The sequence below is a fragment of the Mytilus trossulus genome, chromosome 14 (genome assembly GCF_036588685.1).
Source record: "Mytilus trossulus isolate FHL-02 chromosome 14, PNRI_Mtr1.1.1.hap1, whole genome shotgun sequence".
In the NCBI taxonomy this organism is placed as follows: domain Eukaryota; kingdom Metazoa; phylum Mollusca; class Bivalvia; order Mytilida; family Mytilidae; genus Mytilus; species Mytilus trossulus.
In genome coordinates this window covers 34,362,005-34,386,533 of record NC_086386.1, presented here as the reverse complement: position 1 = coordinate 34,386,533, position 24,529 = coordinate 34,362,005, and the positions used below count along the sequence as shown (strand labels likewise).

Here is a 24,529-nt window from a genome sequence, read left to right as displayed (position 1 = left end):
TGGCAGCTATATGTAAACTTTGTTGACTTCGAGTAAGCATTTGACAGCATCCACAGGGAAAGTTTTTGGAAAAATATTACGATTATATGGCATTCAATAATATCTTATTAACCTCATAAAAGCATTCTACACGATATTGCTTTGCAGGGTTGGCTACAGTGATATATACTTCCAAGTAAAATCAGGAGTAAGACAAGGGTGTGTCATGTCATCCACGCTCATCAGTAGTCGTTGACTGGATAATGAGACAAACACCTTCTTATACACCAAGATGGGACACTTTCACCACTTTAGAAGACCTAGATTTTGCTGATGACTCAGCATTAATATCTCACACACACCAACATATTCAAGATAAGAACTCAGAGCTAGAACAATATTCAGTACATATGGGGCTGAAAATCAACGTAAAGAAAAAAGTAATGACACTTTAATAATGTAAACAACCCAGAGTCAGTATTGCGGGTTGGAAAAACATTAGCACATGTTGATAGCTTCACATAACTTGGCAGCACTATTACTACCAATGGCGGTGCAAAATGTGACATCAGAAGAAGACTATGACAGGCAATGTCAGCTCTTTACAACCAGCAGTCTGTATGGAGATCTGGTCAATATACCATCCAGACCAAACCCAAACTTTACAGCAGCTTTGACTTGCCTGTACTTTGTTATGGTTCAGAATGTTGGAGGATGACAGAACAAGACCAAAACAGGCTGTCCGTATTCCGTATTAAAAGTCTGAGAAGGATTCTTCGAATCATTTGACCACATAAAATGTCAAACGTAAACATTTCATTAGATACCAACAACAAGAGAGGAAGTCTCAAAATGACACGGAGAAGAACTGTAGAGGCAGACATGGGGCACACTTCAGAAAATTGCCAACCCAACGACAGACAAAAGTGGAAATAGTTATCAAAAAAATTCCAAAAAGTTGTGCCAAATACGGCTAAGGTAATCTATGCCTGGGATAAGAAAATCCTTAGTTTTTCGAAAAATTCAAAGTTTTGAAAACAGGAAATTTATAAAAATGACCACATAATTGATATTCAGGTCAACACCGAAGTGCTGACTACTGGGCTGTTGATACCCTCGGGGACGAAACGTCCACCAGCAGAGGCATCGACCCAGTGGTGTAAATAGTTATCAAAGGTACCAGGATTATAATTTAGTACGCCAGACGCGCGTTTCGTCTACATAAGACTCATCAGTGACGTGAAACCCTCTGTTACTGCCCTACACGCCAATTGCGTAAAAGGGCAGAATGTAAGTAAGTAAGTAAGTAAGTAACTTTTAAAAAATAAATTCAACAGATCTAAATAGAGCACAAAAAAGACATCTAGAGGATACATATGAGATGTCTTAGGAAATTCACAAAAAAGAAACTTATTATATAAAATAACCATGCGTTTTATATGTACTAGTATGTTTCTTTTGTGGTTCGTATTAAACAAATGAAAACCTCCACAATGAAACAACGATCTGATATTCTTGTTCGTCAATGTATACTAAACCTTCAGGACACAGCTTTATTAGCAAAACTCACTGCTTGGAATTTGAAGCACAAGACGATAAATACCAGTAATCTTTACCGAAACAAATCCCGAGTTTCTAGGAAAGTTGAGCTTAAAAAGGAAAAGACACTAGATTATGCCATGAAATTGTATTAGCCAAATTGGTCAGCTACATTAAAGATAACAAAATCGAGGAAGATTTAGCACCAGTGCTCAAGATGTCAGAACTTACAACGGTTTATTCTAGGCGAATACGGAATCTAGATTTTGACATTAAAGGCGGTACAACAATAGATCAAAGATATATGTGTCTTTTTTCTTATACTAGTGTACAAGAATACAAACAGGGTGGAAAGAGTTAACTTGCTTTCGAAGATGATATAGGACACGTTTTTCATTTAGCATGATATCTCTTAATTTTAATAGTATGTTGTTGTATGGACCAAAATAACAATTAACTGGTATTCTATAGAACCATTAACGATTCCTTAAATGGAAAAACTCAACAGTTACAAACTCACCAAGGACCCACAATCAAGCACCTAGAGATCCACCATTACTTAAGAACCTAGACGTTATGGTTCACTATTGAATAAGAAAACCATTTTGATTTGACGGTGTCATGATGAAGTGCTCTTAGTATTCACTTATCTGGCTAATGTGCTTTGGAAGCAATATCAAGGTGTATTTGTGTATCCATCGTCACTGAAGAAAGGTATATTTACAACTGCTGTCGTAATTTACATTGACCACAATTCAGGTACAGCTACAGCAACACATTCATTTCATAGTAATGGGATATCATTCTTACAGTGTAAGACCTGCTGTCTTGAAGAACTGGGACCGTCTCAACGAAGCTGTCCTAGGACGGGACATGTCTTATGATGGTCTTAGGATACGTCTTAGTCCTTTGTCAGGTTAACAAAGGTGTCTTAAAATAAGATATTTGAAATTTAAAGTACCTCCAGATGCAAAACAAAGCGTTCATAGTATTTAGTTTGAGTTTTTGAAATAATAAGCATATTGCAAGACAATTGTGTGTGTGTGTGCTAGACCTTACTTGCTGTAAATATCTTAATACATTTAGATATTGCGGATAAATCATTTGTTGAAATGCTTTACTATAAACTAAAATTGCTTTTCTGTATACAAATCTATATGAATTGACATCAATAGTAAATATCCAAAAAGTATGTTTGACGATGTTATATCGTTACGCTCATACAATGATACGGAAAAAATATGGGCTGCTTTTTTGCACCTAACCAAACGGTGCAATGTTAATTTAAATGTGGGAAAAAAATACTTCCTTTTACTTAACCCTTATTCAATTAATGCAAAGAAATCGAGTAAAACCATAGCGAAACAATTTACATACTAACATTTAATTATAGCACGAAAATCTCATTTGACAAAGTTGTGTGACTATTAAGTTTTGTTGTCGTATGCAATTCATTTAATTTTTTTTTATCGTGTATAATAACGTATTTACTAGTATTGCGTTAAAAATTTTATTTTACATAAATTTGTTTTCCTTTCTTCTTTTATACATATTGTGAAATACAATAAAATATATGTCATTGATTTCCCTACATTTGTTTCAAATGAATAAATATGTTAGGATAGGACCATCGTAGTTAGGACTGTATAATAATTATCAAAGGTACCAGGTATATAGTTTAGTACGCCAGACGCACATTTCGTCTACATAAGACTCATCAGTGACGCTCAAATCATAAATATTGATAAACCCGAACAAGTACAAAGTTGAAGAGGATCCAAAATTCCAAAAAGTTGTGCCAAATACGGCTAAGGTAATATATGCCTGGGATAAGAAAATCCTTAGTTTTTCAAAAAAATCAAAGTTTTGTATACAGGAAATTTATAAAAATGACCACATTATTGATATTCATGTCAATACCGTAGTGTCGACTACTGGGCTAGTGATACCCGCGGGGACGAAACGTCCACCAGCAGGGGCATCGACCCAGTGGTGTAATAGTTATCAAAGGTACCAAGATTAAGATAGCTTTGTTTTACATTCTTAGACATATCTCAGACACGTCATACGACCGTTCTAAATAATGTCATAATACCTATCTTAGGACATATCCTAGCATACTTTCATTGACACTGTCCCCGTGTTTTTAGACCAATGCTGTACTCAAAATTTACCAGCAGTTCGTGAGGTTTATATGTAGGTAATTAAAGGCTACAGTTCAAAATGATTCGATTGAAAGACAAATAATCCGTTTTACACCCTTAAACGGAAGGAAAAAATAATATACCTGCACTTAACATGTTGTCCATCTGTAGCAATTAATCACTTCCTGAAGATTGTGAAATCCTTTCCATAATGATACATAATCCTTTTTGGAAATCAAGAAGAAGCTGATACCAGAATTATGGTGCATATGGTGCATTATGGTGCGGTAAAAAAGGAACACACTGCAATGATAGTTCGGACAGTTGATAACGATATAGTAGTAATTGTTGCGTTTTTATTTCACATGGCAAATGAAGCTTAAATATGGGTCGACTATTGGACTGGAAAACACTTTAGATAAATTTACATTGACAGGCTTGCTTACTCTCAAGGACTAAAAAATCATATACCTTCACTTGATGCGACACTGTGTCACGGGTAAAGGGAATTTAACAGCATGGAATACACGGATGGATTAAATGATGTCGTAAACGCATTCACCGTTATGAAAGACCAAGCAATGACTGAGGTTGTCGAAACCACCTTTATGTATTTTTAATGGAACTATTCGTTATTATGTTGTATGAGCGGCCATTGAAAATATTCCCGCAACAAAATCTGCTATCTTCCAACAAAACAAACGCCATATTTATCAAGTTGAATGCGAGTTGTCTCAAATTGGAACCATAACTGACAACCCAAATGCATTTGGCTTGATAAAAGGAGAACGCGACCAATGACAACCGTTTAGAGAAATATTAAAGCGGCATCATGTTCATGTCAAGAGTGAATTCACTATGGGTGCAAACGGGGATATCGAAGTCGTTGCAAGTATGGACAGTCTAATGCCCTCTCCCGCGCTGACTTGTATGTGCTTGTGGTAGTGATTTTGAATGGAGTGTCTTTCAGTTTGTCTACTTGACAATATAACATTGATAGTGATATTCATATCAGTTCTCTACTTTGTTTCAATTATACCTCAGAATGGTTTTTTTTTCTAAATAAAAAATAATGAAATAGCTGTGCTATTTCATTCCACATACTATTTCCCATTCAATAGCTTCAAAGACTATTACCCCTTTTAATGTCATGATCATCTTTGCCTTACTTTTTTCATGCTTATTTTCCATTCGATAATAATGTGTCATTGACTATTTTGCTTGGAAACATCAAACTCTCATAGTGTAAACGGTATAATCTGTTTGTGTCGATTGTAATTTAACTTACAAAAAGCAAATATAAAAGAGAGAAAATCTGTGTGCTCATTTTTTAAAGATCTAAACTATAGTATCGTCTTCATAATATGGGTTCGGTCGTCGTACTCTTTAATGCGGGGTTCACACATTGCCGATTATTGCTCCTGTTTGAGATCAGACAGCAATACGACACGAAAAGTGAAAAAGTAGGATTAGTATCCTCAATTATCTGTAATGTCCTATCATTGTCTGAACGCATTCGTTTTATTTCGTAACAGATTCCTATGGGTCGGGAAGGGTCCGAATAGTTCGGCAAAGCATCCCGACAGTTAGGTGCGTCCCGTAACATTCGGGGCAACTCAGCCGATTTTGTCTAGTCGGATTACAATCGTGCCTATGTCATGACAGATTCTGCTGCATCGGATCGAATTCCGAACAATGTCTTGTGTATTCTGGACGGTGTCCTGTGGAACGGGAATGATCCGGAGTAATTTTTCATAGCTGTTTTTCTGCCGATTGAGTTCAGATTGCATCCAGATCTTGTCGATTGCGAACCGTTATTTGCCGAAACCGTTCCGAAACAGTCCCGTTATTAATACGAAATTAGTCAATGATACCCACGTCAGAGTCCCGACAATTACAGAATACAATACGACTGAGACCAGACAAAGCCGTTTGCAATGCGATAGAGCGGACCGTGATAGGATTACATCCCGACAGTACCTGATCAGCCGAATATGCCAACAGTTTCCGAACGGATAACTTCCGTCAGCGTCGGTTCACTGTCTGGTCACTGTCTGATCACTGTCGTATTTCATTCGGTCGAGTCGGGACGCAGTCGTGACAGACTCGGTCGAATTTTACCTGGCGAAAAATACAAATCGGATAAGAAGCGGGATTATCGGGACTAATTCCCTTAGAAACGGTGGAATATCGACGCTTCCTGAACACTATCTGATTGTTGTCGTGATCAAATTATTTTTTTTACAAATTTTAATTTAAGTTTGAATTTCCATCCACGATTCACAGGATCTTAAACAAATTTTAATCGGGAATGGTCCTGTCAAGAACGGTAGTAAAAATCGTGAATGTGTGAATCCAGCTTTAGTGAATTTGCGTTTGGTGTGCATTAGCTTGATAAAATTAACGGTCCGAATTTTCTTGCACCAGGTGCGCATTTTGACAATACATGTCTCTTCAGTGATGCTCGTGACCAAAATAATTGAAATCCAAAGCTTAAATGTATCATATCACGAAAAATTTACATGGACTTCGAGTTTCAGTCACATTTAAAGGCAGAGTTTTAGTTACAACTTTGAATTTGAGTCGTTTCTTGAGGTAAAGTTTGAGTAAGATTCGAATTTAAGTCTCATTAGCAGGGCCAAGTGAGCTTTTCCAATCACCCGGCGTATGGCGTCCTGCGTCGTACTGCGTCGTTAACTTTTAGAAAAATCTTCTCCTCTGAAACTACTGGGCTAAATTAAACAAAAGTTGGCCGCAATCATCATTAGGATATTTAGTTTTAAAAATGTGTCCGGTGACCCGGCCAACTAATCAAAATAGAACACAGGGGTAAAATGCAGTTTTTGGCATATAACTAAAAAAACAAAGCATTTAGATCAAATCTGACGTTTTGTTAAATTGTTCATCAGGTCAAGATCTATCTGCCCTGAAATTTTTAGATGAATCGGACAACCTGCTGCCCCTGAATTGGTGATTTTAAGGAAATTTTGCTGGTTTAGTTATTAGCTTGAACATTATTATAGATTAGAAGAAACTGTAAACAGCAATTATGTTCAGCAAAGTAAAATTTACAAATAAGTCAACATGACCGAAATAGTCAGTTGACCTCTTTAGGAGTAATTGCCCTTTATAGTAAATTTTTTGAACCATTTCTAGCCCAAAGGGCCAAGTGAACTTTTCTCATCACTTTGAATCCTGCGTCCGTCGTCCGTCGTCGTCCGTCGTTAGCTTTACAAAAATCTTCTCCTCTGAAACTACTTGGCCAAATTAAACCAAACATTGCTACAATCATTATTGGGGTATCTAGTTTAAAAAATGTGTGGTGTGACCCGGACAATCAAACCAAGATGGCCGCCATGGCTAAAAATAGAACATTTGGGTAAAATGTAGATTTTGGCTTATAACCCTGAAACCAAAGCATTTAGAGCAAATATGACATGATATAAAATTGTTTATCAGGTAAAGATCTATCTGCCCTGAAATTGTCAGACGAATCGGAGAAATTGTAGTTGAGTTGCTGCCCCTGAATTGGCAATTTTAAGGAAATTATACCGGTTTTTTTGCTATCATTTTGAATATTATTGTAGACAGAGATAAACTGTAAACAGCAATAATGTTCAGCAAAGTAAGATCTACAAATAAGTTAATATGACCAAAATGTCAGTTGACCCCTTAAGGAGTTATTTCCCTTTATAGTAATTTTTGACCATTTTTTCCTATTTTATTCTAATCGTTTACAAAAATCTTCTCCTCTTAAACTACTGGTCTAAATTTAACCATACTTGGCCATAGTTATCATTCAGGTATCTTGTTTATAAAATGTGTGCGATGACCCTTCCAACAAACCAAGATGGCCGCCATGGCTAAAAATAGTACATAGGTGTCAAATGTTGATTTTGTCTTATAACTCAAAGCATTAAGAGCAATTCAGGCATGGGGTTAAACTGTTTTGCAAGTCAAGATCTATCTGCCCTGAAATTTTCAGATTAATCTGAAACTGGTTATTGGGTTGCTGCCCCTGGAGTGGAAATTTTTATGGAAATTTTGCTGTTTTTGGTTATTATCTTGATTATCATTTTAGAAATAGATAAACTGTGAACAGCAATAATGTTCAGCAAAGTAAGATCCACAAATAAGTCAACATGACCGAAAAGGTCAGTTGACCCCCTATGGAGTTATTGCCCTTTATAGTCATTTTTTTATAATTTTGCAAATTTTGTACATTTTGGTAACAAAATATTTTCCTCTGTAACTAGTGGGCCAAATTCATTATAAATTGAGACAATTGCAAGAAGCAAGAATGTTCAGTAAAGTAAAATCTACAAACACATCCCTACCACTAAAACACAATTTTGTCATGAATCTATCTGTGTCTTTTGTTTAATATGCACATAGACCAAGGTGAGCGACACAGGCTCTTAATAGCCTCTAGTTCGTAAATCTTAGTAGTATTTTACAAAAATCTTCTTCTCTGTAACTACTGGGCAAAATTAATCCAAACAAGGCCACAATCATCTTTGGGGTATCTAGTTTTAAAAATGTGCCTACCAACCAAGATGACTGCCACAACTAAAAATAGAACATAGGGGTAAAATGCATTTTTTGGTTATGACTCAAACCCAAAGCATTTAGAGCAAATCTGACATAGGTAAAATTGTTAATAAGGTGAAGATCTAGTTGCCCTGAAATTTACAGACCAATCGGACAACCCTTTGTTTGGTTGCTGAATTGGTAATTGTAAGGACAATTTGCTGTTTTTGTTATTATCTTGAATATTATTAAAGATATAGATAACTGCAAACAGCAATGATGTACAGCAAAGACATAAAAAGAAATCACATGACCAAAATGGTCAATTGATCCCCTAAGGAGTTATTGCCTTTTATATAGTCATTTTTTAACGATTTTAGCAAAATTTATAAATTTTACTAACATTTTCCACTGTAACTACTGGGCAAAGTTCATTATAGATAGAGATAATTGTAAGCAGCAAGAATGTTAAGTTAAGTTAGATCTACAAACACATCACCATCACCAAACCTCAATTTTGTCTTGAATCCATCTGTGTCCTTTGTTTAAAATTCACATAGACCAAGGTGAGCGACACCGGCCCTTTAGAGCCTCTAGTTTAAATTAATAAAGATTTAGAGATAAAATTCAAGCTATTTCATCTGTCTTTTTGAGTTCGTATTTAATTTTTTTTATAACGGAACAAGAGCTTTTGCTCGGGGTTCCGAAACGGGGGCTCCGGGATACGGCTACTCAATAAACAATGTTGCAGTATACAAAACGCAACATAGGAGTTGGAATAAAGTTAGATGTGGTGTGATTGCCAATGAGACAACTTTCCACCACAGTTTAAATGCAGTGGGTGTAAGAAATCGTGTACAGGAAACCGCAGCCTTCAGCACTCCGTAAAGTCAGCTACAAAAGGCCATTATGCACTATGTGAAAAAAAATCAAACGAAAAAACAAACTGTCAAAATAGGACACAGATGTTTACAACGACAACAATTAAAGTTCATGCTCCTGACTTGGATCAGGTACAGTGCATGTGGCGGGCTTTAACATGTATGTGAGCGAACATCTGACTGTAACAGTAGTGTGACAGCACAACACGAGAAAAAAATGTAAACTGCACAAAGTGTTGCCCACGCACTCCACTCATTAAACCGCTTATACCCCAAAAAGGACAGAGTTATTTTTTCTGCCAAAAGAGGAAAAATAACATTAAAAAAAATCCCTGACCACATGGACACCTTCAATACATGCACAAACAGCTAGCAGAGTGATGAATTTCTAGCATTCAAACTGTAGGATGAGAAATAGTAGAATCAATCTTTATTTAAAACCTGGTCTGTTAATGGGTCGGATGTATAAAACCCGGTCTGTTAATTGGTCTGTTAAGAGTAATGAATGGCAATAAAGTAGCAATAAAATTATATTAGGTGTGATCAGATGCGTAGGCGCAAGACGAGCGGCTAAAATATACGGAAACAGTACATGGGCAATGAAACATAAAATATACGGAAACAACACACGAACAATGAACAATTTAGACAATGGAAAATGAAAATTGATCAAAATGGTTTCAAAAAGTGTAAAATTGTAGTAATATTAATTTCATCGCATGTATCATGTAAATTGTGTTTAATTGTCCTGAATGCCACCAATTTGTCATCTATATTGGTAACCAGTATATAAATCAGTCTGAGAGATAAACCTCGTAATGTCACTCAACATCAGTAAGTGAAATATATTGTGTTGCTAAAATATAAAGAATAGAGAAAGACTAATGAGTAAGATAAATAAAACTGAGAGAAAAGTGACATAACAATTTAAATAGCACAGAAATAAATAACACCCCGATCCGGACCCTCATGTTTGTTTCGCCTTTTATTAAAAAAATTACTATGTGTATAAGCACAAATAAAACATACTTGCGCGACGCCTTTGAGTTTACTGAAAACTGTGTAGACTGTGAAATGTTTTTACAGGTGGAAAATGTTCCATGATAGATATCATAATTTTTGTCAGACACTTTTCTTTTTTTTTATTTGGTTCTTATAATATGCCAAAAATCTGTATTTTAAATTTAACATTACATTGTGCGTGTTACTCTTAACAGACGTATGACCAACCCGATAAACAATCCAATCGCCCATTTAGCCACATACTCAATATAGGTTAACCGACCAATCTCTCGGTTAGCCGAGTGTCGCCCGTGAAGACAGTTTTGACCTAGAACTTATCAATAATAAGTAGTATAAATTATTAAAAAAAATAGGGCCTGGAATAGAGTCATTTTTTTTATCAATAGCATTGTCCAATATAAGTTGAATTCATCGTTTCTCTGTTTTGCGTCATCCCGGCTAACAAATTAGAAACTGTACCTATACGCCTTATTCTAAGTCTAGATTTTTAGTATTCGAATTGTCATCTTTTTAAGTCATACTGATAACAATACTACAATAGGAAAGAATGTGACAATGATAGAATTTAGTAATGTCAAACCTGTGATTATGACCCGTGTGTATAGCAAATCATAAATACACAGAGTTTAGGGTGCGCATGTCAGATGCGAAACGTACATATAAGGTATAGGTAACATGTGCATATACTATTGGTATCGATATCGGATTCGACCCGGAACTTGTTAATTATTGACAATATTAATTATTGGGAAAACAAAAGGGTCTGGAGTTGTGTAATTTTAATAAACACCTTTGTCCTATATAAGCTAGATATAAAGTTGAATTCTATGATTTGTCAGTTATACCTCATGCCAGCTGACAAATTGAACCTCGTTATTTTAGTGTTTTAGATTCATAATTCCAATCTTGTAAATTAAGTCAGAACATTACTTATTACTTGTTACTACCTTTGTCTTTGGACACTTGTAGGCAACGTCTTCTTTTGTGTTGCATTAAAAGCACTTGGCGTCCCTCTTCTGCCCACCGTAGTATTCGGGCTGAGAATATACGTTCCTTACACCAGTGTATAAACCAAAAGCTCAAACATTTCGAACGTGTGGAAACAACTCCAATATTTCTGCAACATTTAAACAATATTCAAAATTTTAGAATGTTTTACTGCACTAAAATTTCAATAGCCAAATATATCCAACTATCATTATGCAAGACTCAACAGTACAGTAGTCATAAACGAAAACAACGGTAACAAATGTCTTGTGTTCTCAGCGCTTTAATGAATTACTTTTTAACCATGTGACAGCTAGTGATGGATCAATAGGTAAAATCTTTGTAAGTTGTAAATTCAAACGAAAACATTAAAGTAGAAGCCAAATTAATATACGGTCTTTATTAATAGATTAATTCCGTTTTGAATTTACCTCGGAAGCGGTATTTTTTGTGATTTTACTTAGGTTTTTTTTTGGGGGGGGGGGATGGGAGGGGGGAGTTGTATTCTTGGTTTCTTAATACCATCGTAATTCAGTATTGAGAAATATTAGACAATATGTTATACATTATGCCAGTACTGAAGTACTGATTGATGAAGCCCCTTCCTATGTTTAGCTTCATCAGAAATGCTCAATCCTACACATTTACAAGCAAAGAAACGTCAGGAGCAACGTAAAGAAAAGAAACCTATAAAAAGTTGCCAAATTCTAATGAGATCATCTAGGGGACTTTAAACCTTGTTTTCTTAAGTATTTCTGAAGGTATAAACATGGAATTTTCGAAAAATATTTTATAAATCTGGTCAGTGCCAAAGTGCACTGACTACTGAGCTGATAATAATCTCGGGGACTTACAGTATAAAACAGGTGGCAATGACGCAATTGTGCTAATATTTTAGAAGTTTCATAATCTTGATATTTTTATACAGTTCTATATATATGTATCGAAAGATCCAAAACAAATATTCTGTGTATGACGCTTTTTCTGAAAAAAAAAATCTTTATTTTAGGATACAGATATTAACTTGGATGATGAATTACGAGTGGTAGTTATTGGCCGAACAGGAGCAGGAATTAGTAGTGTTGCAAACAACATTTTAGGGAAGCCAGCTTTTGAAAGAGCAATATCGCTGTCTTCAAGAACTACAAAAAGCGGGAAAGACACATCAGAATATGCCGGAAGGAGGCTACTGGTTATTGATACACCTGGGATGTTTAACAATCGATTATGGAGTATTAACATTTATAAAGAATTGATAAATGCAATGCACATGACTTCACCTGGCCCCCATGCCATTATATTTACTATTAAAGTAGGAAGGGACTTTCACGAAGAGTATAAATCGTTTTCAAATTTTATACATCTCTTGGGAATTGAAGTGTGGAAATATTTGATTGTAGTTTTCACATTTAAGGACGAACTTGATCGTGAAGGTTCTAGTGAAGAATATTATGTTAATGGCCTTTCAGACAATTTAAAAAAAGTAATAAAAAATTGTGACGATAGAAAACTTTTTGTCACTAATATTAAAGACGACAATCAACTTTATAATATACATCATTCTCTTTTCTCTTGTATCAGCGAGATTCAAAACCGAAGACGACAAGAGCATGATGATTTATATTTAGACATCAAACAATCATGTTTTGGGGTTAAAAAACTCTTTTCATGCTGTTGCAATTCTAAAATATGCCTCATTTGTCTTTCAATGTTTCTTTTTTGCGCAATTGGGGCTTGTGCATTTTTTGTTTACGAACTCACATTATATTTATAGTAATTACTGAAGAAAACATTACAACTCATAGTAGATTTCCGTTGGAATATATCCATATTGTAGTTTACTAGGATTTTGGTATTAACCTATCATGTATTTGTCTAATAAAATATTTGCAAAAGACAATTCTCTGATTATTTGGAATAGAGTTTCGTAATATTCGAAAAACCAGCTACTTGTAAAATTAATATTACAGTATTTTAAACATTAATTTTGTTATCTAGACATGTTTGTTACAGAAAACAGTCTTTTAGTATGACGTCTTACATATTTGTTCATGTATAGATAAAGGAGGAATGTAGATACCTCGGGGACATTCAACATGTTCAAAACTGAATAGGTTAAACATGATAATAAACGGAAGACAAAGACAAAACAAACATGATCACCAAACACTTTATAGAAAACTTCATACTATGCTCAACGAATCCATCCTTCACCCCCCCCCCCCCCCCCCTCCCCCCCAAATCAATCAATTTAAAAGACTACATACGTTTGAGTGGAATAAAAAATACGGCATTACAAAGCTTAAACAGAATTATAAACAAATGACTTGTGTAATATTTGAACATGAGCATCATTCAGGAATGAATGCAAAAATAAAATACAAAGTGCACCAACAGTGGTCTCGGCTTGGTATATAATAATCGCCATTTAATTCTCGTTGTCAAATATACAGCATAAGGTGTGGACAGTATTTATCTTTCGAATTCATTGTTTCATGATAAAAGTATAAAAAAAAGTTGTTAGGAAGGAAGAGTAGTTAATATTATAATATGGTCAAGAACATGAAGGTCAAGTATTAATTTGGTCCGGTTGAAAAGGTTCAATCTGAGAACAATCAACAAGCGAATTAAAGAACACGCGACATAAACCTTCCGTATCTGTCAGATTAAATTTGATAGATTTCTCTATAATGATGTTATACGACCTCCAAAAGCATTTATTTTACACTACACTATAAATTATGAATAGAACATACACGATATTTGGTTATACAATTTTCATTTATTTTCTTACATAATTTCGAAACCTTATAACTGTGTGTTTTGCCAGTAAGTGTAGCAATATAAATGTTTGTTACCCATTTAGGGACGACATCAAAAGATCGATGTAGGATAAAAAAAACTTGCTGCAAGTTTTGTTAATCTAAAATCGATTTTACATATATCAATATAGGCAAATCAATTTTTCCCAAATTAAGTTAAGTTGGGTCGGGGGGTCAGCGAAAAAACTATGTGAATTAAGTTTTTTTTATCCTACATTGAACTTTTGATGTCGTCCCTTATGTGATCATTGAACGTCTGTTATTTATATGTTCATGAGAGAGTAGACAGTGCTCTGGCGTATAGTCACGTAAAATTGGCACAATGATGTTGGTCAAAATTTTGTTAAATATCAGCCGCCATCACTCGGGATGATGTTTTTTTCAATTAGCGGAAATCCAATTTAAATATCTACTCCTGTCCTACCTTTTATTGTGTGTGCACTGTTTAATCCTGACCTTCACATTTTTCAAGATGATTTACATTGTAAAACCGCCATCTTGGTTTCTATGAGGATCCCCGATTTACATGATATTCGTTACTCTCAGGTAATATCATTGTCATTGATGAAACAAATTCCCGCGCTTTTTGCATAAAAATAATCAATAATTTGCGTCGATACTGAAAGTATGAAATTAATTTAAGAACATTTTAATATTATTCTAACATCACAATGAGAAAGTCACTGAGTTCTGAATTTTTAGATATTAAACATATAGTTTGTAACTAGCTAACAGTCTGCAGTTAGCAATTTAATGAGTATTTCAATCAGTCCTAATTCTATCTTACTTTTCATTTTTAGTTTTTCATATGTGACGCCATGCTGTTTCTAAATTTCATAAATTCTAATGTGGCGTAACGTTTGTGCCTTTTCGCTACGTATGTGACGTCATTTTGATGATTTATTGCGGTGACGCCTGGATTGATTCGGGTGTGTTTATTCTGTGTTGGTCTTAGCATTATGTATTCGGGTTTAGTTGTCTGTAATTAGTTAATACTTCAGTTTCATTATGTATATCTCTTTCATAAAATTGAGAATTCATATTCATATGATAAAATTTACTGTTTGCAATAACATGAATTGTTCTATATAATAAGGATGTTCTTATCCCAGGCATAAAAACAATGCCGTATTTTGCACTACCTTTTTCAACTTTTGATCTTCAGTGCTGTACAACTTTGTACTTTTTTCACTTTCAATCTTTTATATCTGGGCGTCACTGGTGAGTCTTGTGTGGACTAGGCGCGTTTTTGGCGTATTGAATTTTAAACCTGATGCTTTTTGTTATCTATTAATCATGTGTTTCTTTGTCTAATATGTTCTCCTATTTATTTGTATTGTAGTCCTGTAATATTATGTTGCCATTTCAATGTTATTTTTTACTTTGCCATTAAAGTGCGAGGTTTGGCATGCCACAAAACCAGGTTCAACCCACCATTTTTTTTCCCCTTTAAAAATGCCTTGTACCAAGTCAGGAAGATGGCAATTGTTATATTATTGTTCGTTTCTGTGTGTGTTGCATTTTTACGTTGTGTCGTTTGTATTCTCTTATTTTTGAGATATTAAGATAAGACGTGGCACGGTACTTGTATATCCCAAATTCATGTATTTGTTTTTGATGTTATATTTGTTATTCTCGTAGTATTTTGTCTGATGCTTGGTCCGTTTCTGTGTGTGTTGCGTTTCGGTGTTATGTCGTTGTTCTCCTCTTATATTTAATGCGTTTTCCTCGGTTTTAGTTTGTTACCCCGATTTTGTTTTGTCCATGGATTTATGAGTTTTGAACAGCGGTATACAACTGTTGCCTTTATTTATTCGTCATCAGAAAGAACGGTATGGTCTATGTTGTTACGTTGTTCGTAGTCGGCGAAGGATTGTTTCTTTCACACAAATGTAAAGGACATTTAACTAAAAATTGTTTTTCGCCATCAACAGATATACTATCATTACAAAATTTAAAAAAACCGTCTATTTGACGGGATACCAAGATAACGCCTAAGTTCTAATTCCTACGCATTCTTGCTAAAATCGATCTAGATCTCTGTTGACGTGTCAATTTAATGGTAATTTATTGCTGTGTTTCAATGTTTGTTTCAAGATATTTAAAAGTTTGTAATTTTGGCATGTTCACATTATCCAGTTTCCATTTATCGTGATATTTTGACGGAGCAATAGTTCTTAGTAGTTATGAATAATTTTTATGCTTAGTCCGTTTGTGTATTTATTGTTAAATAGTTCCAAAAGTTCACATTTTCCATCACTTTTTTTAGCTTGTTGTACCATGTTTTCTTACATTTTTCTGATACAGTTGAATCTCATTGGAAAATACAATTCGGAATTCGACCTACGTGTATACTATTTAACTGAATGTTAATGTGCGTATTGTTATGCGTTTACTTTTCTACATTGGCTAGAGGTATAGGGGGAGGGTTGAAATCTCATAAACATATTTAACTCCGCCTCAATTTTGCGCCTGTCCCAAGTCAGGAGCGTCTGGCCTTTCTTAGGCTTGTATGATTTTTAATTTTAGTTTCTTGAGTATTATTCGGAGTTTAGTATGACGTTCATTATCACTGTATTAGTATGTATATTTTTCGGGCCAGCCGAAGGACACCTACGGGTGCGAGAATTCTCGCTACATTGAAGACCCATTGTGGCCTTCGGCTGTTGTCAGCTCTATGGTCGGGTGTTAGTCGCTCTGACACATTCACCATTGCCTTTCTCAATTTTATTGTTTTTCTATGCCAAAGTCTAATCATGTTACACTGGCGACAGATATGTGCGGTAGTTCAACCCATATCACCAGAAATAGCCGGAATCGGACTACATTTCCCAACTCCCATAAATATTATTACGGCACTGTATTGGAGTCTTTCAATATTGTCGTAAGGCTTGTAACCCCAGACAGCTGATGCATTGTCTATAATTGGAATAACGGTACTTGTAAATAAATGTGTGTTTCGTAATCAAAACCATCCACCAGAAAATATTTGAATGATAAGGCACCAAGTGCTCTACTATTAGCTGTGATGAGTTCGTTCACGCAATTGTTGCATTCAAGAGTTACAGATATTGTAATTCCCAGGTATCAATATCTTGATCTGTATTCGATAGTTTTGTTCCCCATCTTAAATACTCTGTCTGACCACGGATATGACTTTTGTCTGATGTGCATAACATTCGTTTTATCAAAGTTCACTTGCAAGCTCACAGACTAGTTATCTAGTTCTGTTGATTTCTATCATTCTACTTTAATCCAGAGACATTCAAGATTATAAAACTACCATGGGTTAATGCGAAAAAATAAAAACAAAAACATTTAACAACATTTTACTCATATCAAATCATCAACATTTCGAGTAAAAGACAACATACGTCTATTAACTTACAAATATAAATAAGTTTAAATATATCAATAGATGTGGTTAGATGCATTAAAGCTAATGGATAATTTTCCTGCTATTTATCCCCTTCATATACAGGTGATGGTCTATTAACAAAAAGAAAGGGCATTCCTTTTTACCTTAGTCAGTCTCTTATTTGATGCTATATATATGCTGATTTTGTGTCAACTGAATTATTTTAAGTTGGTTCCTTCTTCTAAAGACGGTAGTTGAGTGTGCTCTGAATAAAAAATACTCTTCAAAATGTCAAGAGTGTAAAGTTTTAAGTGTGCCCTTTATGCTATATTTTTATAGAAATGTTGTTGTTATTGTAAATTTTGGTTTCTTGAATTTAAGTTAGAACACCACCTTTTGCAAATCAAACATGCTTTTATTGTTGCCTACACTGCTTGTGTATGCTCAGTGCTTGTACGTCAGGAGTGTTACACATTTAAACAAGCTAGCTCAATTGCAAATTACGTTAAAAAATGTCAAAAGTAATAACGTATTTTGTCTTCTGTGTTAGGCTGGTGTATATCTTGTAAGGTCTGTCATAATTAGGTCTTTCAACCTTTCCGCGAAAAGACCATCTGATTTTGTTCTAATTATTAGGTCTCTCCACCTTTCCATGGAAAGGATTGTTCTGATTATTATTTTTTTTCTTCTTCCGCCTAAATTTTTTTCTTGCGTAGTTTTGTAATTTCATATGATGTCTCTTAGATATTTAGAATACGATATTGTACAGTTTATATGCTTTTAAAACTGACAACTGCGTAACCAACAACTTTAATTTGTAAGAGTTATCTCCCCAAACACTGTTTTTCTTGTAGCCACTACTCCTTCGCAACCGTAAAAGATTACGACAGCCCATTAATCAGCAATTTGCTGTTGAAATGAATATCAATTAAATGGTAATTTGTATACATTTCCAGGCCACAAAAGTATGAATTATTTTCTGAATTCTCTTCGTTGAAACGGAAGTTAATTATTTGTTTACTAGACTATATAATTTATATATACCGTCAGTCCAATTTGTTTCTTATCTCATTCATAATAGAAATAACTAAAACACTAGTTTAAGAACTTGCCAGACACGATGACCATTTTTTAAATATACTATCAAACATTGCAATACATGTGTATCAAACGATAACAAATTACATAGGTTTGTAAGTCAAAACCACAGAATAAGTCCTAAGTTTAAATATCTTAAATAGGTTGTACTCAACAATCTACGAAAGACAAACAAAAATAGTTACAAAACGTATTTAATACGGTATTCGAATATTTCAAAAGTGATCATTTTCAAAGAGTTATATATTTCGCCATGGTTTTGTTTTGACTTGTGTGCTTACTTTTTGGCCTTAAATTGTTGTCCCTTATATTTTATTAAAGAGAGGGTCGAAAGATACCAAAGGGACAGTCAAAAAGTAGAATTTATTTGCCACAAAGTCCTCTTTTTATATCAAATGCAATGAAACAGTAAAAAATAATGCTTTGCATCAAGTTTCCCCTTGGAATATGTACTAAATAGCCGATCTCTATTATTCATTATATCTGTAGTTTTGATACAATTGAGGTTTGAAAAGTTCGTACAAAATAGCTACATAAGGGCACATAAACCTTAACTATGCATTTTCATTCAGATATCGCAGATCAAATTTATTCGTTCATAGTGTGTTAATTTACGTTTTTTGATTGAGTTAAGCCTGCCAATTGATATTTTATAGTATGTTTTTCTATGTTGTGATGTCATTGTTTCAGAAAAAGGGAGATGGTCTAGTACCTTTAAAACCTTTAATCCCGCTGCAAATGTTTGCACCTGTCCTAAGTGAGGAATCTGATGTACAGTAGTTGTCGTTTGTTTATGTTATTTATACGTGTTTCTCGTTTCTCTTTTTTTATATGGATTAGATCGTTAGTTTTCCCGTTTGAATGGTTTTACACTAGTTATTTTGGGGGCCTTTTATAGTTTGTCGTTCGGTGTGAGCCAAGGCGCCGTGTTGAAGGCCGTACATTGACATATAATGGTTTACTTTTATAAATTGTTATTTGGATTGTGTACCTGCGAATGGTCTACGCCCTTATTGATAATTTCAAATCGAGTCAACCGTATTTAAATACATTCAGGATCATTAAACCGGTTCCAATTCTATTGTTATATCAAAAAAATAATTATACGATATATGTATGGTCATCTTTTTTTTTTTACATATTTCCTGTTTACAAAAGAATGAACTTTTCGAAAAACTAAGGATTTTCTCATCCAAAACATTAACTACCTTAGCCGTATTTTGCACATTTTGGGGGATTTTGGGTCCTCAATGCTATTATATAGATATTGTTTGGTATTGTATTTACCCTATCTAAAACTTTAACCATTGTTGCCAAGGTAAAGCTGTATTTTATCAGTACGGCACCATCGCATCGAATCTCAGAAAAACAATTCACCATTGAAAACTGGAAAGCATAACTATTTGTTTTCCTTTCAGGTTCGGATTTTGAAGAAGCTGAGGTAAGTACTGATTTTTGTTAAAATATTTTCCTATTTGTACTAAAGTTGAATATAAGTTTTAAAAAGGCTGCAAAATTGTGTACTCTCTTGAAATATATGCATAATTGTGGACTCTGAAAACTCGCAAGATCAATTTCACATCATGCTATCTAAATTATAAGACACTGGTTCATGCCATATGTAAATTGAATAAACGCAAACAAAAAAGCATTAATTCAATAAAACATATGTTTGTATTAACAACAGCAACACAGCGTCGACATTTCTTAACAAGATATGTTAAGGATATCCATATAGTGTTCTGATAAGACGCACCCTCAACTTTTAATGTTACTATATAAGGAATTATGAAAGCCTCGAATATGTCCGTTAACTTTATAGAGATAATTAACCCAGATTGGAAACCTAAAATAACTCTTTTTATTTAAGGCAGGAATGTATGACGTTCATTTTGTATTCGTTCCATTCGTTGATATAGTCTCTATATTTTTGAATTTATCTTGGAGTTTGGTAATTTTTTACAATTTTACATTTTGTTATCACATTTATTTCTTATTTATGTGATAGTTACCCTTAACTTTTCACTTTTTATCCTACAAAGTTCCATTATTTTAGGGACAACAGTTCCAATAGTCTAAAAATGAAAGAATAAGAAGTCAAATAGATCCACTAGTGTTTTGCATCATCTCAGTGTCTTTGAATGTATCCTATTAAACTATTTTAATACAGATAAGATGACAGTTTCATCATTTATTGATCAAAAACGCATTTTAGTATAATTTTAATTTTCTGAATGAATTCTACTCAATCGCCCTATGACGTCGTCTTACATAATAATAATTTGTCTCTTCTACTCCAGTGTCTATTATTTAAGCATATTTAATCATTAATGTCTTCTTCATATGTAATGCCACTTAATATAATATATTCGTTTTTAAGATGAAATAAGATCATAAATAAACAAACTTTACAGGCGAAGAAATTATCCCTGCATTCATTGAATTTTTTTTCCTGAATCGTAAACACATCTTAGATGTTATTAGGAACTATTTTGATGTTTTTCCTATCAAATATTTAGGTAGCCTGATTTTCTTCCAAGAAAGGATTGTTGTCTTTATATGCAATGAAGAATCTGTGATATTTTCAATGTCTGAAATTCAAAACGAGATACTAGAACACTTTATTAAAAAAAGACACACTTTTAATTTTGTTTTTAACAAAAGAAAATGCTGTACAATTATTTGTGAAAAAGTTCCCTTCTAATACAACCGGAGAGAATGTGTTGCAGACTGTTTTCAGCCTTGTGGAATATAGGAGCACAACGAATTTTCAAGATGTTTACCGAACGCTGCAATTTATTTGCCATTCAATTGTTATTCTTTGCCGATCCGTACATGTTTTACTTGGTTTGTTCAGCAAAATCTATTTCCACTTTTAACTAAACATAATACACACAACTTTAAAAGTATATCAACATGAATAATGTCTCAAGCTGTAATGTAATATGAAGTTTTAATTTTTTTATCTAGTGTTGTGAACTTGTTAAACTTGTTGTCGTCTTTCATGTTTAGCTATAGCGATGTTTCATGTCAACTTATCATATTGGAATGTTTAAGGAGGATGAACTTAGTTCAGGTTTTGGATTTGTTGTCAAATGTTCAGAAGCCTTTGTTTTTTTGCTAAGATACAGGATAGAAAATGTTGCCCCATAACACCATTTTTTCCTTATTTTGTAAATGAACTAAAATAAATGTTCTTTTGACTTATAATATCAATTTTGAATTCTATATATGTTTTAATTTCACCTATGCCTAAGGTGGTGATATATTCGCCTCTTTGTTATAACCATGGTTACTATTACAAAAATGTCAATATCTTACGTTTTCACTTAAATGGAATACCTGGAATATATTGATATATTTGATTGGTATTTTGACGCAACTTTAAACACTATATTGCTATATTGTTGCGGTCAGTTTATGTTGATGGCCAAAGAGAACCATCGACCTTCCGTGTGAAAAGTTAAACAGGTAAAATACCTTTTGGGCAATTTGATAAATTAGGTGTAAAATTGGCGCTAAACATCTATTTTTTTTTCATTTTTCACTAAAAAATATGCGCTCGTTATACACACCATGTTACAGTAATGTTATTAAAGACTGTTTCATTTGTTTTGATAGGAAATTCGAATAGTTCTTGTTGGACATACTGGAAATGGTAAAAGTGCAACGGGAAATACCATTATCGGTAAAAAAAATGGTAAAGACGCTTTCAGAGCAAGATTGAGCGCTAGTTCGATAACACAAGTTTGTCAAATTGAAGAAACGAGAAGAGATAATAAAAAAATTATTGTAATTGATACGCCAGGGCTGTATCCTACAAATGAGAAAGATAATGAAAAAACTTTACGAGAGGTACGCAAATGCGTAGGCGGTTGTTTACCCGGTCCTCATGCCATAATTTATGTGCTAAAAATTGGTGATAAATTTACCGACGAAGAAATTAATACAATAAAACAGATAGATTCAATATTTGAAAAATATTATTATGATTTTGTCATTTTTTTGTTCACGAATAAAGATGGCCTACCAAAGAAAATTACCTTAGATGAATTCTTAGACGACGTGCCAAAATATTTAAAAAAAATCTTAAAGAAGGCTAAAAACAGAAAAATAGCGTTTACAAATGTAAATTGTTCTGATGCTGAAAATGAGACTCAACTTGATGAACTGTTTACGCAGATACGACAGTTAAGAGAAAAAGGAAAGGAAAAGTATTACACAGATGATAAATTGAAACAAATAGAAAGGGAATTACAAGAAACAGACATGACATTGGATGAAAGAAGACGCAACATATTACGCGGAGGAAAATGCTATAACATTGTTAAAAAGTGGTATCATTTGTGTTCCTCTAAGTAATATCTTTTTTTTTGTTTAATGCTCTAATCAATGTCTATTTATTTAAAACAAAAATCTACAAATAATCAACACATATCAGGAAAATTTAACCGAAGTGAAATCAATGAAAAATTATGTTAGACATTTTAAAAAGTCATCTTCACAGACACCGATACCTGATTGAAAATTATTAATGGTGCAAATACAAAAATGAAAGAGATGCAGACGGGTTTATATCGCGCAAACAATCACCCATGTGGAAAATCAATAGATTATCAACTTAATATTAAGAATATTTCAAGAATAGATTGTGCAGAAGATTTTAAAAACAGAAGTAAATTTTTATTGCTAGAAAAATAAACCTTGTAACATAGTTATTAAAGTTGTATGAAATAAAACGGGGTTTGTTTCTTTTTTTGTTAATATTGAGTTATATTACAATATGCTGCTTTAATTAAATATTCAATTCATGTTAACTATCGAATAGTGATTTACTACTTTCATTTTCAATTCATTTTCATTTTATATATATGTGGTGTACTTTGAGGGTAGGAATCTATTTCCATTCTCTATTGAAAACATTCGTAATTCTACTGATTTGTTAGCAAACAAAAGGTTGAAAGTATTTAATAATACTTCGTGGGTGAAAGTCTGATGTAAAATTAGCATTTATCACTAAAATATTGTTTTCTGATAATAAGCCCAGATATATACGAGGGGTAAAATGTATATGTTCCGGACCATATGAGTATTTGGACCATACGCGTATGGTCATGACCATATGCGTATACTCATATGGTCCGACCATACGCGTATGGTCCGACCGTACGCGTATGGTCGGACCATATGAGTATTATACTCGTTTGGATATTAACGGGCCGGACCATATGAGTATTTGGACCATATAGGTATTTTTTCAAACATACAATAGAAATAATACGTATTAATTTTACATTTCAAAAGCTACATAAACATTAAATATTGATGCCACAGCCAGTTGATCTTAGTTTTTATCGCTAATTGTATTCGTGTATGCTTTGGTGTTTTTAAGAAACTTTAGATCTCCAATATCGTAAAATGAATATCACAGATCAAATTAAATAAAGGCAGTTGCTATTGCATGGCACTTACATGATATTTTACCGGTCTTATAATTAGATTAAAATAGAAGTATAGAAATAAAGAATAGAAAAAAATAAAGAAACATACAATTTTAATATTTTACTTATAAAAAATGTCTTAAAAATACCTTGATCTTTAAAAAATATAATGAACATTGCCGATGATATCACCTACTTTAAACAATAACATTCCTTTTACAATATGTTTTGACATCTTCTTATAATTGTACTTACAAATAGTAAGTAATATTAACTGTGTTAAAATGTTTTTTATAAGTTTTTTTTTAATATATGAAAAAATGACATTTTAGTGACGTAACATCCAATAGAGTCACACCTAATGAAGAGTTTAAAAGTATACGTGTTGATTACCCCGACCATACGCGTACGGTCCGACCATACGCGTATGGTCGGACCATATGAGTATATACCCATATGGTCATGACCATACGCGTATGGTGCAGATACTCATATGGTCCGGAACATATACATTTCATTGGCACTTTATCATCTTATATATTCACATTGGACAGTTCAGCGCATCCATGGCCACCGTTAACTCCATGCTTCATATAGTAGGGTGCCCAATCAACGATTTTTTCGATTTGTCTTAACGGAATAACAAACGGCTATAGTTACTATATTTTATATCATTAGAAAGAGGAGAACACGCCTTATCGAAATACCGTTGTCGTCGTTGTCTGTC

At 33.7% G+C, this 24,529-nt stretch overlaps 1 protein-coding gene across 1 annotated transcript; it reads left to right on the top strand.

Moving 5' to 3' along the window:
• The first annotated feature begins 484 nt into the window (after positions 1–484).
• LOC134697691 (GTPase IMAP family member 7-like) lies at positions 485–22,723 on the top strand. Its single transcript, XM_063559975.1, has 4 exons — positions 485–685; positions 12,093–12,566; positions 21,983–22,216; positions 22,544–22,723. Exons 1-4 carry the CDS (start codon positions 485–487, stop codon positions 22,721–22,723), a joined length of 1,089 nt encoding a protein of 362 aa, XP_063416045.1.
• The last annotated feature ends 1,806 nt before the right edge of the window (positions 22,724–24,529 follow it).